The sequence below is a fragment of the Trichomycterus rosablanca genome, chromosome 23 (assembly GCF_030014385.1).
Source record: "Trichomycterus rosablanca isolate fTriRos1 chromosome 23, fTriRos1.hap1, whole genome shotgun sequence".
NCBI classification, from domain to species: Eukaryota; Metazoa; Chordata; class Actinopteri; order Siluriformes; family Trichomycteridae; genus Trichomycterus; species Trichomycterus rosablanca.
The window spans coordinates 6564488-6582120 of NC_086010.1; the positions used below are offsets into that span (position 1 = coordinate 6564488).

The 17633-nt window shown below is 37.8% G+C and overlaps 1 protein-coding gene and 1 long non-coding RNA gene across 3 annotated transcripts in view; one reads left to right on the forward strand and one right to left on the reverse strand.

Annotated features, from left to right (window-relative positions):
- Positions 1–12988, reverse strand: part of nr4a3 (nuclear receptor subfamily 4, group A, member 3) — a 31372-nt gene extending 18384 nt beyond the window's left edge. Inside the window, exons 1-3 of one of the 2 annotated variants that reach the window (XM_062985392.1) lie at positions 12714–12988; positions 8109–8261; positions 2249–3045 (exon numbers count right to left, since the gene is read on the reverse strand). In XM_062985392.1, coding sequence (XP_062841462.1) covers positions 2249–3043 — 795 coding nt within the window. In that variant the 5' untranslated portion in view covers positions 3044–3045; positions 8109–8261; positions 12714–12988. Of the gene's footprint in view, positions 1–2248; positions 3046–6034; positions 6117–8108; positions 8262–12713 lie in introns of those variants that run through there. The other variant, XM_062985393.1, reaches the window with a different exon arrangement.
- A 1642-nt stretch (positions 12989–14630) lies between these two features.
- Positions 14631–17633, forward strand: part of LOC134301322 (uncharacterized) — a 53919-nt gene continuing 50916 nt past the window's right edge. Inside the window, exon 1 of the long non-coding RNA XR_010007437.1 lies at positions 14631–14953. This is a non-coding gene — a long non-coding RNA (uncharacterized LOC134301322). The remainder of the gene's footprint in view (positions 14954–17633) is intronic.

Below are 17633 nucleotides of genomic sequence, written 5' to 3' on the forward strand. Positions count from 1 at the left end.
ACCGGCAATTAACGTTGGAATAATTTGTGGGTGAATATGTCCAATTTAGACAATCCATTAGGCACAATGTTTTGCAATGATTTCTGTATTTAAATCAGATTAAATATTTACAAACATTGTGTATATAAGTTTTTATGTCTGAAAGTACTCTGGCAGGAAAGGAAATAGAAATTAATGGGCAGCATTAAAATTCACCCACTAATGTTTGCATTATGTGTTAATGTGGTAGGAAATAAATGAATAGCTCGACGTGTGTCTGTGTGCTAATTGTCCGACTTATCAATATGTGTGTGTGTGTGTGTGTGTGTGTTAGTGCGTGTTTATTGTCTCAGACTTGCCAATATGTGTGTATAAGTGCGTGCGTAATTTATTCATGTTTTTTAAATGTGTGTATTTTTCTCTGTTGGCCACAAAGGCCTGAGGCCCACCAACCCCTGCTTTTTTATTAATTAGTAAATAAAAATAAATTGTGAAACTAATTGAATGCGGATAAATTATTTTAGTGCCGGACTACAGGCCATATTCAATTATCTACGGCCCAACAGCTTCCCCCACCCCTTATTATCTCTTTTTTTTTGCTGTCTGTGTGTCTTACTCTGCTGTACTCCTGCAGCATTTGAAAGTATTTGAAAGCAGGGGAAGTATATTTATATTAAATTAAAATCTAAATGTAATAAAACTTTTCATTTTTCAACTTTTAATGTAGAAGTTTAGATTCAAATGAGGTTTAAATTGTTTTTTCCTGTATTTTATTGGCCACTTATGGTTCTTGTCATTGTGTGTGTGTGTTTAGGGGGTTTTGGCTTCAGCTCCAGGCCGCTGTATTTTAAGTGAGCGCCGCTGTCACACCTCTGGCTCGTCGCCGGGGGAGACGATGCTCTCAGGCTCCGTGGCAACCGCCGTTCAGAAGATTTGCGAAAGCCCTCAGCTACACACACATACTGACACAACACACACAGCGCTGAGCAAAGCTATGGCTCACTTACACCTCAAATAGAACCACATCACTGTGGGAACTTTTACTTCCACGCCGACGTACGTGACAGCACATGGATTTCTAAAACTACCTTATCACACTAAAAATGGTGTCAACTTTTGTTACCTTAAGCACCCAGATATTTCACACACCCTGCTCTCATCATCCCATCTTTCTCTTCACACAATAGTCTACAACCTTGGTAAAAGAGCTCGGTGAGTATGTTAACAATACCGAGTTAACCCTGAACCACACACTCGAGAGACGAGCGTGGTGTGTCTCTTTTCAGCCGAGAGCTCCACTCTTACCGAGTGCAACACTAATGAATACATAATTAACACCAGTAACCGGGATGGCCCCTCCGTAGCACAAACGCACACCGCCCCACACATGCACGCCATCTAATTATATACAACCTGCACAACCTGTTTTTACATTTGCAGTGCAGCTTTTGCGGCTAATTCAACCTAAATACACCCTAAAGTGCGACAAAAAGCTTTAGAATTGTGTTTAAATGAAAAGCATTAATTATCATAATGATTGTTAGCATCAAATGGGCATCAGGTTTGTCCAGTGCTATACAATATGTGTAAGCATACTGTTTAAAAGCATTTAAAACATTATTTAATTAAAACCACAGCATATATTTCATTATGTGTGTTTTAATCAGTCAGTGCCAGACAGTTATTCATTGTCTGTTTTGTCCTGGTCAGGGTCGCTGTGGACAGGAGACACCCCGGGACAGGTCGCCAGTCCATCACACCCACAACCACACTTTCACTTAGGGCAATTTCTACTACCTCTGACCTGAAACGGAAACCGGAACGCCTGGATGAAAACCCACATGGACACAACGAGAACATGCAAACTCCTTATACAAAGGACCCTGAATTCATGGTGGGGAAATCGAACCCAGGCCCTTCTTGCTGTAAAGCAACAGTGCTAGCCCAATCTGTACCAAATATGTTACATTTATAGGACATTTTAATAATGTGAACTGAATAAATTACATTTACAGCATTCAGCATATTGTGTCTTTAGACAAATTTGTTTTATTAGCAGCCTAGTGTATTTGAGGTATTTACTGAGGATACCACTTTTGATCTGTAGTGTATATAAGATAACATCATGTCATCCAGTTAATCTATAGTGTTTATAGAGATGTGTGACCATAACAGCAGACACATTCGTCAAATCACTTTCATTTATATTGGGTGTGTTTTGATTCAGGCAATCTAAGCAATGAGATGCTCTGTTATGACCGCTTCTTACCTTAAAAAATCCTTTGCAGCCCTCACAGGTGCGTACACCATAGTGCTGGCAGGCAGCATTGTCTCCACAAACAGCGCACATCCCTTCTCCGGATGTGACGCGACCGGGCGGCGACGGCAGACTCTCAGACAGCAGAGTCGGCGGACACGGGCCCATGCCCAGCGAACGGAATCCCAGACCTCCTGGTTTGCCCACATTCAGTGCATACATATGTGAGTGCGGATGTGAGTGAGCCTCCAGGCCAGACGGTGGATGCGCTGAAGAAGAGGAGGACGAAGGAGAGCGCTCGGGCCGGATTGGCAGGCCTATGGGCGCCTCGTAGCTGCTGGATGTGGGCACGGGCTGTGGAGTCTGATCATAGAAATGGGTGAAACGCGGGCATGCCTGGGGCACATGAGGCATGCCATGAGTTTCCTCCCACAGAAAAGATGGGCCAGGGTGAATTGGCGTGGACGGAGTCGAGGGCGGCGACTGCTTAAAATACATGGAACTAGAGGCCAGTGTCTCATCAACGGATGCGTAGCTTTCCTCTTCTTTCTTGATGGGCCGTTGTGGTGCTGGCACCTGGTACAAGCAAGAGGGTTTGGGCTCAAAGCCGCCCTCGACAAACACATTAAAGCTGGGCAGTGATGTGGTGGCTGCAGCAGCTGAGATCTCCCCACCGCCAAGCTCACACTTGCTGTAGTCCGGTGCCATCAGCTCGCCACTGTGGTATTCGCTGTGGTAGCCGAAGGACTGGGCGGAGTAGCTGGACCCTGGAGGTGCGGGGCCATACTGGGCCTGAACACAGGGCATGTCTATAGAGACAGATGGAGAAAAACAGAAATGTTTTGAATGTTGGGATAAAGCTTACAAAGCAAAATTCTGAACGTCATTGCATTAAGTGAGCAAACAAGATGCATTTATTTGGTTTGTAAAGAGTTAGGACAAGCATTTTTCTCTTTGGGAACATGGGTTAGTATACAAATTCCAGTCCAGTAGGAAGTTCATGAACGAATGTTTTTGTTTTGACTCTGCACCCCAGCACATTATCAATCAAATGCACTTATACTAGCTTATAATGCAAAATATTAAATTTTTTAGGGCATTTTAACTGACAATTAAATGTATTTTATTTTTAAAAGGATGGCTGCAAAGGAAGCTCTGACAACAGGAAAAAGGTCCAAAACAAACAGGTGGCACACAAAATTTAACCAATCAGCACTACCAGCCAAACATGTTTCACTAGTATTTAGGCAATCTAAGTAGCAGGCATGCATAAGGTTTTGGGGTGCAGCTCTGAAAAAAAAGGGTTTAAAAATGGTCAGCTTCAACCTGCTACCAACATGCTGACAACCCTTTCAAATCTACATTAGGTGAACCCTGTACCACTCCCATTTTTTGAAATATTATCCTATATCAGAAGGCATCATAAGTAAATAATAAGACAAATGGCACAGGAAACTCTTGGCCACCAATGTAACCAGGAACAGGTAGTGTTTTTCTTCTGCAGCCTATACAAATATTGCTACCTGTGTGTGTAAACTCCTAGTGTGTCCAAGTGTATGTATATGTGCGTGTGTGTGTGTTTGTCTTTTTCTGTTTATACACTGACGCTCAGTGCGCTTCTTGCACGTCATAGCTATGTAGGTTGATAACTTACATAGCTATGTAGCTATGTAAATTTAGATGACGTGACAGTTTATTTATTTGCTGTACACATGCACACAACTGCAACTACTTTTGTTTTTCTGTGATTGAATGAAACAAAAAAACATAAAATTTGTTGTGGAAATTTGCTTGGTTAAAATTTGGTGGTGTCATCAAGTTTGTGGCATTGCGTTCTAATTTCCTGTTACTGAATATGATTGACTGTAGCTGGTAACTTCTCTGTAATCATATAAAAAGTACAAAGAATAGTGCTCTCTTTGCTGGGATGATCAGATGATACCCTAGAACCACAAGAATACAGGTATGCTAAAAGCTTCTAAAAGACAGGTAACATTGTTAACAGTCAAGCAGGCTGTAAACTGCCACAGACTACCATGCATTAGCCCCTGCAATTGCCTATTCTGTTTATATATGTATGTGTGTATGTATGAATATTTGTGTGTATATGTATGCTTTCAAATTCATTTCAATTCAACTCCAAGACTACCAAGACATGGAGGTACTTTACAAGTGTATGTCAACTTTAGACTACGTGTGTGTGTGTGTGTGTGTGTGTGTGTGTGTGCGTAATCCAAAACTAATTACAAAGCCATAGTAAAATTGTCTTAATGTATTACAGTTATGATTGGTGCATTTTCAATGGACTAATCATATAGAATTAAATGACAAGTATAATAATAAAAATAGTAATAATAAAATAGCAACAGTGATAATAATAATAGTCATTATAATAATAGTAGTATTAATGATAAAAATTGATAATAATAATAAATATAATAATAAAATAGTAGTAGTAAAGGTAGTCATAGTGGTAATAATAATAATAATATAGTTATTAGTTGTAGTAAAAATATAAATCAAATAATAATAAAAATAGAAAGGTAGCTACTAGTAAGTAGTTATTTTTAATACAAAAGCACAGTTTTGATAAAACTGCTGGCATCTGACTTCAGAAATGAACGCATGGATGTAAACTTTGCTATACAGACCATATAACACACACAGTTTTATCTTCATCGCAAAAACAAAGCTGGGGGTGTGTGGCCCTATTGTCGTCATGGAAACAGAGGGGGCAACAGCCTAAGGTCATAGTGTTGTGAGGAGCTTTTCACAAAACTGTCAGAGTGACTCAGACTTTCTTGTTGCATCCCCACCAACCAATATACAAGTACCATTATGAGCCTGTGTATGTGTGTGTGTGTGTTTGTGATACTTTTTAATGCATCCTGTCATTCTAACACATTCTCAAAAGGTAAACCAACAAGATACTACTACTACTACTAATAATAATATTATAAATAATAAATAATTCAGTTATTCGGTTATATTAGGTTCATTCATGCTCTCAGGTCATTTGTGCATCTCCACACATCTATTAGCCCAACACACACTATCACTTTAAAATGACTTTATAACCTATGTAGACAGACAGCAACAAAAACATGGGAAATGTAATTATTTAGCATGCATAACAATATATGGGGATTTATTAAAGATAAAATTAGTATTATTTTACTTAATCTAATTTATTTATGCGCAACTATATAATTCTTGTTGGTCGACTCGACATGTTATGATTGTTCACAGTGTTAAATAACTATAATTTATAGTCAAGCAAAATAAAAATAGTGTTAATTTTATCACTGACTTTAGTTAAAAATAAATGTACAAATAGCAACATTATTTATCTTTTCATCCCCCGCCAAAATACTAAATTTTTGCAGAATTTTAAAAACTATTCATTTAAATATTCAGCTCTTTATACAGATATCCACTCCAAAGTGACCTTATCCTACACATGAAGTCCTTTCATCATGAATTTAAGTAAGACTGAAAATTAAAAAGTTCAACCTAAATCTCCCCTTTATGATGGTTAACCTCAGCTCAACCCTTTATACCAATTATTCTCAACCTCTTTCTCTTAACCAATAAATAACGCAGATTATTAAATGTCACATATTCACTAAATGTAAATTCACGTCAGCACTAGTCAAAATAGGAATCAGCTTAGTCCAAGCACACAAGACCAGACTAGTGTGTGGAAGAAAAGTCAAAACCACAGACACTACTGATAGTGACACACACATACACACACAAGCTTATTAAAAGTGGCTTATAGGCAAGAGAGACTCTAACCTCGGGAAGCGCATTTTAGATGGACAAAACGCAGCTGTTCCACTGACTGTGACCTCCTGTTCATTGTCACAGTGCCATCGATCTAACGTAAAAGATTCATGACGTACATATCAAACACACACACACACACACACACACACACACATGCACAGACACACAGACATGAAACCATGATGTAAAAATGTGCATGAGGAAACACGCGACGCACACATCACATGTACAAAGCTGACTCTTTCAAAGCACCATACAGCAAATAAAACAGACTATGGTTTAAAATAATAAATGATAAACAAATAACTTAGTAAGGAAATTATATTACAAAACTGGATTTTTTTCAGTTACTTAATTATACTCATTCCAGTCTACACATAAGTTTAACCTTTCAATTTCTGCACAACATCCTGCCACACCTAAATATGAGTTTCATTTTGTTTTCAAAAGCACTCTGATAATGAAAATTGTAAACAGTAATTAAACAAACTGTAATTGTGTTCACTGTTGCTACTGCAGATTTATAGGTATATTATTGTCCTTAAATATTTAAGCATTGATATACAATATATAAGGCCTAAAATCCTAAAAATAAATGTCATAAGAAATATGATTAAAGATTTACGTTTTCCTAAAGTTATTAACCAAATATTGCACACAAAATTATCTCAAAGTAAAAATAAACATTTATACTCAATGCAATGACTGAAAATAATTTATGATTTGTCTCCAGTTAGTATATGGTATAGGTAGACTGCTGGAAAGAGACCTTTTTGATTTCTGTCATGGCAAAATTGACAAAAGTGAGACTCAAAAACACCACATTGCATCAGTGATATAAATCTATCATATAAAAATATCAAATACATTACAGTATTTGTCTATAATTGTAATGAGTTTTTCATCCATTTTTTGATAATTTCTATATTACTAATAAAACTATTTAATTAGGCATAAATAAAACTTAATAAAATAAAAAAGGAATAGATTTATGTAGTTGACAGCATAATTCTAAAAAAGTGGTTTAGTGATTCAAAATAACTTAACATGAATAAATATTGTTTATTGTCTTCAAATAACTTGGTAGCAGAGATGCTAAACAGAACATCTAATCTAATTTTTAAATGTATGAAAGGGCACAATCAGTTTTATATGATAAAGATAAATGAATATACTGTAAATATTTTGAAGTGAGTATAATACAACTATAGAGGTTTAGAAGTGTGGCTGTAAGAGCAAAAGTATATCTTATAGTAAGTGTACTTTAGATGTGTAGAACAGTGGCTACTAAAGTAAAGTAGATGAATGTAGCAGATGTAGTGAATATAGTGAAAGTGTAGGGGTGCAAAGCTGTGGCTGGTGTAATAAAACATATTGCACTGAGTAAAGTGAAAGTGTAGGGGTGCAAAACTGTGGCTGGTAGAATAAAAGAACATTTTTCAATAAGTATAGTGAAAGTGTAGGGGTGCAAAACTGTGGCTGGTAGAATAAAAGAACATTTTGCAGTAAGTATAGTGAAAGTGTAGGGGTGCAAAACTGTGGCTGGCAGAATAAAAGAACATTTTTCAATAAGTATAGTGAAAGTGTAGGGGTGCAAAACTGTGGCTGGTAGAATAAAAGAACATTTTGCAGTAAGTATAGTGAAAGTGTAGGGGTGCAAAACTGTGGCTGGTAGAATAAAAGAAAATTTTCAGCAAGTATAGTGAAAGTGTAGGGGTGCAAAACTGTGGCTGGTAGAATAAAAGAAAATTTTCAGCAAGTATAGTGAAAGTGTAGGGGTGCAAAACTGTGGCTGGTAGAATAAAAGAACATTTTTCAGCAAGTATAGTGAAAGTGTAGGGGTGCAAAACTGTGGCTGGTAGAATAAAAGAAAAATTTTCAGTAAGTATAGTAAAAGTGTAGGGGTGCAAAACTGTGGCTGGTAGAATTAAAACATTGTTTGTGGTGCAACACTGTAGCTGGTGAAATAATAGGACATTTTGCAGTGAGTATGGTAGAAGTGTAGAGGTGTAGGACTGTATCTATTACAGCAGACAGACATTATGCTGTAAATAAAACCGGAATAAGTGGGTGAAGACGCTACCTGGTTGAGCTCGTGCTCGCTGAATCGTGCTGGGTTGTGCGGGCGGAGTCGCGCGCTGGGGGTTCGGGGCTGTAGCGGCTCGCGCGGCGGTGCACGTGTCCTGGAGACGGGACTGAGAGCTCGACTGCAGGCGCTCTTCCGAACCTGGGGCTGCTGCAAAACAACCAGAATAGTCATTAGAAAAGCAGAAACATGCACACAAAGGTGAATGCACACACACAAAACGAGTCTTCTTATCCTGATGCACATGGCGCAGAATGAAGATGCAGTTAAACTATGCAAAGATTTGAGCAAACGGTTTGGAAGTGTGTTGCTTCAGTGATGAACGATTTAAATCTTGGTATGAGTGCGCAAAAGCCGCAAACAAGCGTGCACACACAGGAAGAAATAGCTCTCACATGATGAGTAAATGCAAACATCCGAAAATAGGAATACAACGTTGCATACAGCATCTAAATATAATAAAACGCATGCTTGTGCCTGTTTACATTAGATGCCCTATTTTTTCTTGAATACAAATAAAAATGTAATCATCTAGGTCGAAATTAATATAATTAGGCTAACAAAAGATCACACCTAAACGTTTTTTGCAATGCAAAAAGTGCAAGCAAGGTCATTTTTTGCACTTGTTAAAAAGCTGAGACTACTATTAAGAAAACTACCCTGCATTACTTTGGAATTACGTCTATTAAATACATAAAACGCATTTATGTTTTTAGACCAGGATTTATCTTTCCTATAGATTTAGACAATTCGTGTATCTTTTATAGGCTAAATATTACTTACTTATTAAACGTCTGTACCTGAGTGGAGTAATTAGAAAGCGAGTAGCGCCCTCTCCCTGCGTTCATACAGAGCCTTACACACTCATCACTGGTGGGCATCCCAATCAGATTTTACACAGCCAAAACAATACGTTTTCCAGGCTTTTTAAACATTTACACATTGGCTTTTTTTAAACTATGATCCTTGTCTCACATATGGAGCTATATGTTACATTTTGTGACATTGAACTTGCATTTAATATATACTAACTAGTTATGTATTTTACTTCTAATGATGTAAATTTGTTGTAATTTTGTAATTTTTTTATGTAAAAAACTTTAAGATATGCACATTTTTTTGCTTTAAAATAACGCAATAGATTTTCCCAGTGGGATATTACATATATTCTTTATCTTCCTTCAGTTCCATGCAAAATTTGGCTATATCAACCACCCTTCATGTCATGGGTTTCTGCAGTGAATAACAGGCAAAGATTATTTTGCAACCCCATGTGTAATTTATTTTCATGTTTAATTAAATTTTTAACTTTTTGCACTTAATAACCATGCCACGCAATGAGGATGAGTCTCATTTGAGTCAAAGTTCATAATGGGGTTTGGACCTGAATGACTTAAATACTTCTTTGTGACTTTTGTAGCAGAAACTGTACAAATAAATAAAAAATGAAAATTATGAATACATGGTATTCTCAGATTAGAATTAGCATTTACTTTATGTTCAGTGTAGGCTACTCCTAAAAATAAAGGGCTTTGATTCCCTAGAGTACGGTCAGCTAAGTCAAGACACCAATATAAATAATGTCCTTTTTTACAAAACCTCGGCATTCCATTTATGACTCACTAAACCTCATACACATATTCATATTAAGGCTTCCATCTATATTTTTAATAATACAATTATTACTATTAATGTATTAATGCAGCTACTAATAATTAAATTATGTTTGGAAACATACATTTTAACCACATTGATGAAATTCTAATGACTCTGTAGCACCCTTGTGGCATCCACTTTAGATGCCACTGCCACTGAGAACCAACTGATATATTTACATTATGTAGAGGATTTGTTGTGGTGGGAAGTGTTTACCCTGATCATAGGGGTATGAATAAATTAGTTACTTAGGGGATTCAAAAATCAAGGAACATTTTCTTGGATTTTTATTCTTAAAAGTGTGCCTGTCATGAATTTACTCATTAAAGTAAGATGTTGGGTTGGATAAGAGGTTTGCAATCATGTTAAAGAGTGGTTTAGGGTCTGTGTGTGTGTGTGTGTGTGTGTGTGTGTGTGTGTGTGTGTGTGTGTGTGTGTGTGTGTGTGTGTGTGTGTGTGTGTGTGTGTGTGTGTGTGTAAGAGCCCCGGTAACCTAGAGAACCGTATGAGAGCCCTTAAGCACGCGCTCGCCTCCCAACACAATAAGCCCTGCAGGGAAGATCCAGCAAACAGACAAGTAAAGAGACAGAGCTGAAAAGAAAATGAATGAAAAAATAACACAAGTACAGTAAATTAGCTGGCTGAACGGGACCTGACAGTGCAAGAGGAGTCAAGGAAGAGCAATTTTTTCCCTCACACTTTCCCTATCACATTTCAGTAAGCCACTTTTAGCTTTATTAAAGATTGTAGACTGGGAATTAAAGGTAAAAACATAATTCTGTAGGATTCCTCAAGGTTGTGTCCTAAGCATATTTAGACCTTTAAATCTAACATTACTACCTGTACACTGGATACAATAAGCATATCAGAAGTTAGTTTAGAAATAGGGCATCCTTTCTTGCAAAGGAAAAAATAGCAAAGCTACAGTAGAGTCAGTTTTAGTCACTGTATCAATTTATTGATTGCCTTGTATGTATGTATGTAATTGTCGAACAACATTCAATACTTGGGCACATGTATTAAACATTTAATACAAGGGCCACAGTATATCCAAAAATGTACTTTTTAGGAAATTAAAAATCTAAAGCAATGCCAAAACACTTTGGGTTTACTAAAGAACCTTAAGATAAGACAGTATTTTTAAGTTTCTTTGTTGATAGATTTACACTATGTGAGAGAACCATTGTGGCCTCTGTGGGTGTCTCTTAGAAAAGGTCCTAGTCTGTGGTTTTTGGGCACACTCACTTATCAGTGGGTAGATTGTGCTTTTGTCACCTGTAATAGAAACATTAAGGTTGGAACATTATGAAAGTAAGTATTCTGCCCTTGAAGATCTTAATTGTTCCTATGATAGTACATTTTGTGTGGAAACATATATTCTATGGCACCTGTATTTAAAGTGAATACAACTAAATTTTTATGTTCTAATACAGTAAATTATCCGGCTAAGAGAATAAGTTGCACTCATGCGCTGAGTAACTTTATACAGGCTAGTTTAACATATGGGGATCTTGGTCCTCTTGTACAGTATGTGTGTAGGATAAGGTTTGTATTATAAAGGGGTGTGATTGCTACTGAGATTACTAAAATATTAATGAAAAATGGAATGTCAGTGTTTTGTTCTTTCTACCACGTACTAAATTATAGTATCATGTGTGCAACATGATCCCAACATGATACACATAGCACACTATAATACCTTGCTTACAACATATGTCCCATCATGGTGTATAAAACAAACAAAAAAATAGACTAAATAGACTAAAATAATGCAAATGACCTTTTTGATAGATTAAGGACGGCACTGTGGCACATGTGGCATGCAGGCTACTCTCAGAAAAAGCATGTGGCACTCTCCTAATCTTGATTTTTAGACACAAACGCTTGTGAAGTTATTCCTTAACTAAGTACTTCGAGTGGCATTGGTTAAACAAGCATAAAGTGTACCAGAATCTAATTAAATATCATATTTATCTTTGTTACACCTTTGGAAGTGATTTACATGTGGAACGAATTGTGAAGGTTCCCTGGTAAACATGTAATATGTATTATTCTGGCGATGCTAGAAAGTCATTTTTGATTTCCTAAAGAGCCTATTGGGCTATGCAGATATTCATAATAATGTTACATTTAACTATAAAAAAAGGAAAAAAATATATAGTAATGTTAGCGTGTATGTGTCATTGCGCGCACTTTTTAATTATAGTACGCTAGGATTAACGCAAAATAATTCCGAGCAAAAATAAACTCAGTTTTTACACGTTTATGTGGTTTCAATCACATTTAGATTAAGGATGGGATGCAAATAGTAAAAGCAAACAAAAAAGAGTAACAACAGCAGAGTTAAACCATGTGAGCGCACTTTGTGTCCGGTGCGCACAGCCTGGCTGCGCTCCGACAATCTCCAGCACCAAACTGCGTCTGTTCAAACCCGAGAATCTTATTGGAAAATACTACTACTACTACTACTACTAATATTAATAATAATACACAAAACAAACGAGATATTACTTGACTTGTAAGCGCTGTTGTATGAATGATTGAAACAAAGAAAAAAGCTTTATAAGTCGGACCTAATGGAGCGGCGGTGCGCGTTTTGCCTCCCGGTTGAGCGCTGGTTTTGAGCCGGCATCTGATTTCCATGACAACCGACAATACTATGACGCCCTTTGGTAAATTTAATCAGGACTCAGTGCCATCAGTCTGGCTCTGAAAGGTCCTCCTGACAGAGTTTATGGGTTTTTAAAAAATATATATTTTAAGGCACAGGCAAAAAAAAGTTCTCAACGGAGTCAAAACATCGCAGTAATAATGACTATTCAATAAAAACAATACATTTATATATTTATTAAGGCAAGGCAAATCAGAAAATGTTCTGTGATGTGTGATGTATTGTAATTTCAGTGCGCAAAAGAAAAAAAATGAATGAAAAAGTTCAAAACTTACTTGTTTGCTGTGACGGTTCCGTCTTTACATATGTTTCTAGACCTCTAATAATTCCCTGTGCATATCCACCAGAATTTTGCACTTTTTCAAAAATACAAATGAATAAAGTATACAGAAGTGGAGGATTGTTTTACAAAAAGAAAAAAAAAATACATATAAAGATATGTGTGTTAATATCTTGAAATGAAAGTTGTAAAATACTCCGCTGTCTGTTGAGCTCCACTGTGGTAGTAAAGTAAAGGAAAGTAGAGACGCGCCGGACCAATGTGTCTTTGTTTATGTGGCGCGCTGAGCGAGTAAGAAAGTCTAATAGCACATTTATGCGCTCCTGTCTGCTACATAGGCAGCCTGGTATGTGCTACGTCAATGTGACGCCATGGGAGAGATGACGTCGAGCCTGCACCCCCGATCAGCCGCTCACTGTACAGTATACAGAGAGAGAGAGAGAGAGAGAGAGAGAGAGTTTAGTCTTCAAGCCCTCACTGTAATGAAACAGCGCGGTAGGGCGTGTTTATAAAAGCGACAGGTCCTGGATTTGAATTTACTGTTACAGTCAAAGTTCCAGTTCTGATACCTTCAGTTAAATCTCAGAATTTGGTATTTTACAAGTTTAACCTCGTAAATATACCCAAATATTAGTTTTATTTTTAGATAGTATAAACATTAAAGGATTTTTAAAAATTCTCAAACTTTGCTTGTCAAGCAACTTTTTATTACTCCTATAAATATATTTTGCAACAACAACAATCATAGTAATAATAATAGTAATGATAATAATGGTAAGCAAAGATAATATTTAATTATGTTTTCTGTGTAGTAACTTTTGGTCACAGACCCTAAGGCCAACTGGTGACTTTAATTTATGTAATATGCCCTGTATAAAGCCAAAGTCTTAAAATACATATAAAATCTTTTGCAGGATATATCACACACTCAGGGTCAATTTAAAGTAGTCAGTACCCCTGTCTTTGGTCCTGATTTATCATTGAGGAGTTGGTAGAACCAACTAAAAAGGGTGCCAATGAGCAACATGGGTAATGAGGACTAGGGTTTGTTTCCAGTCTTTGAGTTTTGCATGTTTCCCTTGTGTCTGATGGGTTTCCTCCAAATACTTTGGTCCCAATCCACCTTTTCAGAACATGCCAATAATAGAATGACATCATTTGTAATACAGGTGTACAGTACAATGAAATTCTTTCTGGGGTCAGAGCGCGGGGTCAGCCATTGCACTGCACCCCTGGAGCACACAGGGGTAAGGGCCTTCCTCAAGGGCCCAACAGTGGCTGCATGGCAGAGCTGGGATTCGAACTCTCATCCTTTCAATTGATAGCCTAAAGCTCGACCCACTAGGCTACCACTGTGCCCAGGCGGACTGGCTGTTTTAAACTGCCCCAAAGTCTAAGTGAATAACGGTGTAAATATATGGTTCCCTGTTTTTCGGGTGGCGTGGGACTTATTGAGACTTTTGCCCCAACTAGGACGACAGAGTTAATGCAGATAAATAAATGAACTAAAATCTGTCTGATTTAGGGTTTACTTAAAAAAAAAGAATTGCGGCGTGCACATTAACCAAACCATTAAATTGAGCTCGGCTTTACAGCGACTACAGTAAACACGCACCAGCCAATCACCGCCGCGTAATTTCTTGGCCGCGGTCTAATTCTGGCCAATGATCAGCTGCCGGGGGCGGGGTGAGGGCTTGACGCACTGAGGCGCGTGATTGACGCAAGCGCTGTTGCTAAATATAGCAGCGGGCGGCCCGGCGGTGTGTGATAGCAGATCCTTCATTCATTGCCGGGGCGGGTCCGTTTATTTTAGCTTTTTGATTGTGTTCCAGCCAATCCAAATATAGTCGTAGACAGGTATTTTTAGCGGAAGCGTGTCCCCGTTCCTTCTTGCTAGGGAACAAGCTCATGACACGGCTGGATTAACGTGTGTAAGAGGAAACTGTAGCTCAGTTCTGTGTGAACTTGTGCAGCTGGACGTGTGGACCGCGGTTCGGTAACTGAGGGGCGAAGCTGCTAGAATGTTTATATCTGAACGCATTGTGCTGTTATAGTCCTTCCAAAGTACCTCTGTAGTTGGTACAGGGGGTTAATACCTCAGTCTGAGGGTAAATGTGACTGTAAAGTCGGTTACTGAGCGGTATTGTTTAGCTTATATCCGAATAGCCTCAGGTTAGCTCTGAGCTAATACGTTAAAAAGACGCGAAGGTTCAAAATGTAAACAAAATCTACCAGGTAAGAGTTTTAACCCGTGCTGCTCACATAAAAGTCCATTTATTGGATTAATTCGACGCTTAAACTTTCTTTGACTCTTTAAATTGGTCTTGTAACACTAATAATACCTTTAGAACACATTTATAAAAGTAAATATTACACAAACTGTCGAAACATTAGATAATGCTAATAAACCTGGCTAGCTTCTGAAGCTGGGAGAAACTTCAGAAGAAAGTTGGAACTGCGCATGAGCAAACCAGGTCACTGAACACAGGTTAGGGGATTCCCCATACCATTCCACCGTACACTAGCAAAACATCCTTACTTAAAACAGCAAAATACTCAGGAAAAACTCTTAACATGAGCATTCCAGCCCAATATATGTCATCATATTTTATATTTTATTAGGATTTTAATGTCATGTTTGACACACTTTGGTTACAATTATGACAAGACAGGTAATTACTGGTTACACAAGATTCATCGGTTCAAGTCTTTACAGTCAAACACAGTCATGGTCAGTTTTGTATCTCTAATTCACCTCATTTGAATGTCTTTGGACTGTGGGAGGAAACCAACACAGACACGGGGAGAACACTCCACCTGGAAATCAAAACCCAGGACCTTCTTGCTGTGAGCCACTGTTCTGTATAAAATGCACTTAAAGAGCACTCCAAGCATACACACTGTACAATACACTATATGAGCCCCCAGGGCGGCACGGTGGCTCAGTGGGTAGCACTGTCGCCTCACAGCAAGATGGTCCTGGGTTCGATCCCCAGGTGTGGTGGTCCCGGTCCTTTCTGTGTGGAGTTTGCATGTCCTCCGTGTCTGCGTGGGTTTCCCCCGGGTGCTCCGGTTTCCTCCCACAGTCCAAAGACACGCAAGTGAGGTGAATTGGAGATACTAAATTGTCCATGACTGTGTTTGATATAACCTTGAGAAGTGATGAACCTTGTGTAACGAGTAACTACTGTGTGTCTGTCATGAATGTAACCAAAGAGTGTAAAACATGACGTTAAAATCCTAATAAACAAATATGAGCCCCCTCCCAAACTATAATAGCATTTAAAGAGTTTCTGTGGAAATTTGTGCCCTTTCAGTGTAAAGAGCATTTTAAGGTCAGGCACTGATGTTGGACATGAATGCTTGGCACACAGGGCTCTGTGCAGGCCACTGGAGTTCCTCATCACCAAACTCTACAAACCCTGTTTTTTGGACCTTTGTACATAAGGTCACTGTCATTCTGAAACCAGAAAGCTCCTTCCCCAAACTGTTGCCACAAAGTTAAAAGCATACAACTTATTTACTTACTTTCTACTTACACCTCTTAGTAATAAATAAAAGGGGTGTTTACATAACAAACCCTATTTTTTGGACCTTTGTAAACAGGGTCACGGTCATGTTGAAACCAAAAAGCTCCATCCCCAACTGTTGCCACAAAGTTAAAAGCATACAACTTACTTTTATATACCTCTTAGTAATAAATGAAAGGGCTGTCTACATAATTTTGACTGGGTAGTGTATAAACCACTTTTCAACCCAATACCATGCCATAATATACTAGGAACCTTAGATTCAAATTCACACTACACAGCCTAATACACAGAAGGGTTTAACGTACGTGACAAATTCACCTCATCACCAGTATTAAAATAATCTGCAATTTGAGCCACAGTAGCTGCTCTGTTGAACACAATCATGGTGCATTCATAATGCATTAGACTGTAAGACCATTGTCTTTTTGTTTTAATGTAATAATGTATTTTTTTTTACAACTCTGTCTATTTTGTTATAACACTTTTGCTAGTAGTTAAAAGTAATTAATGTGTAATAAAATCTGCATACCAAGTGGCCGGGAAAATGGGATTTCTTGCAGATTACATGAATGGCAGAGTTAGTGGTACTAAAGCCCTATGGGTCTTCTCATTAAATGCACAAGTCTATGAGTCTATAAGTTAATAAACTGTTGGTCCAAATATTGTTGGGAGACTATTTTAATACTCTTGGTTTTCAAATGAGTCCAATAAACTCATAGTCAGGAGTCCACATGTCTTTGGCCATTTAGTGTTGGTAATAAATTCTGTACATTGACAATTCATCAACGGAAATGCTGCTATATTTGGTGGGCCCAAGTCATTGGGACTGAAAGACAGTGAAAATATAGTGAAATAAGTCTAAGTTTTAGGTAAAACAGTTGTTAGTTAAATAAAAGCTGAATAAAATTACCATTAAAATGAAATAACAGTTTTTTGTATGCATAGTATAAATGTATAACTGTACTGACATTTAAAATCGTTATAATTTTAACTTGTGATTACAGTATATCCACTGAACCATGACTTTACATGCCTTGTCTTTATAAATTAAACGTATATTAATTTAAATTTTGTTCTAAAGGTATGCAGACTTTTCCACTCAACTGCATTAACCAGATTGCTTATTGGTACCCTTGAAATTGGATACCAAATGCTGGCTTTACATTTCTAATAAAACATGTCACATAGTATCACATGAGTTAGTATCACTCAGGGCTAAAAGGGCGGCATGGTGGCTAAGTGGGTAGCACTGTCGTCTCACCGCAAGAAGGTCCTGGGTTTGATTCCCAGGTGGGCGGTCCGGGTCCATTCTGTGTGGAATTTGCATGTTTTCCCGGTGTCTGTGTGGGTTTCCTCCCACAGTCTAAAAACATGCAAAGTAA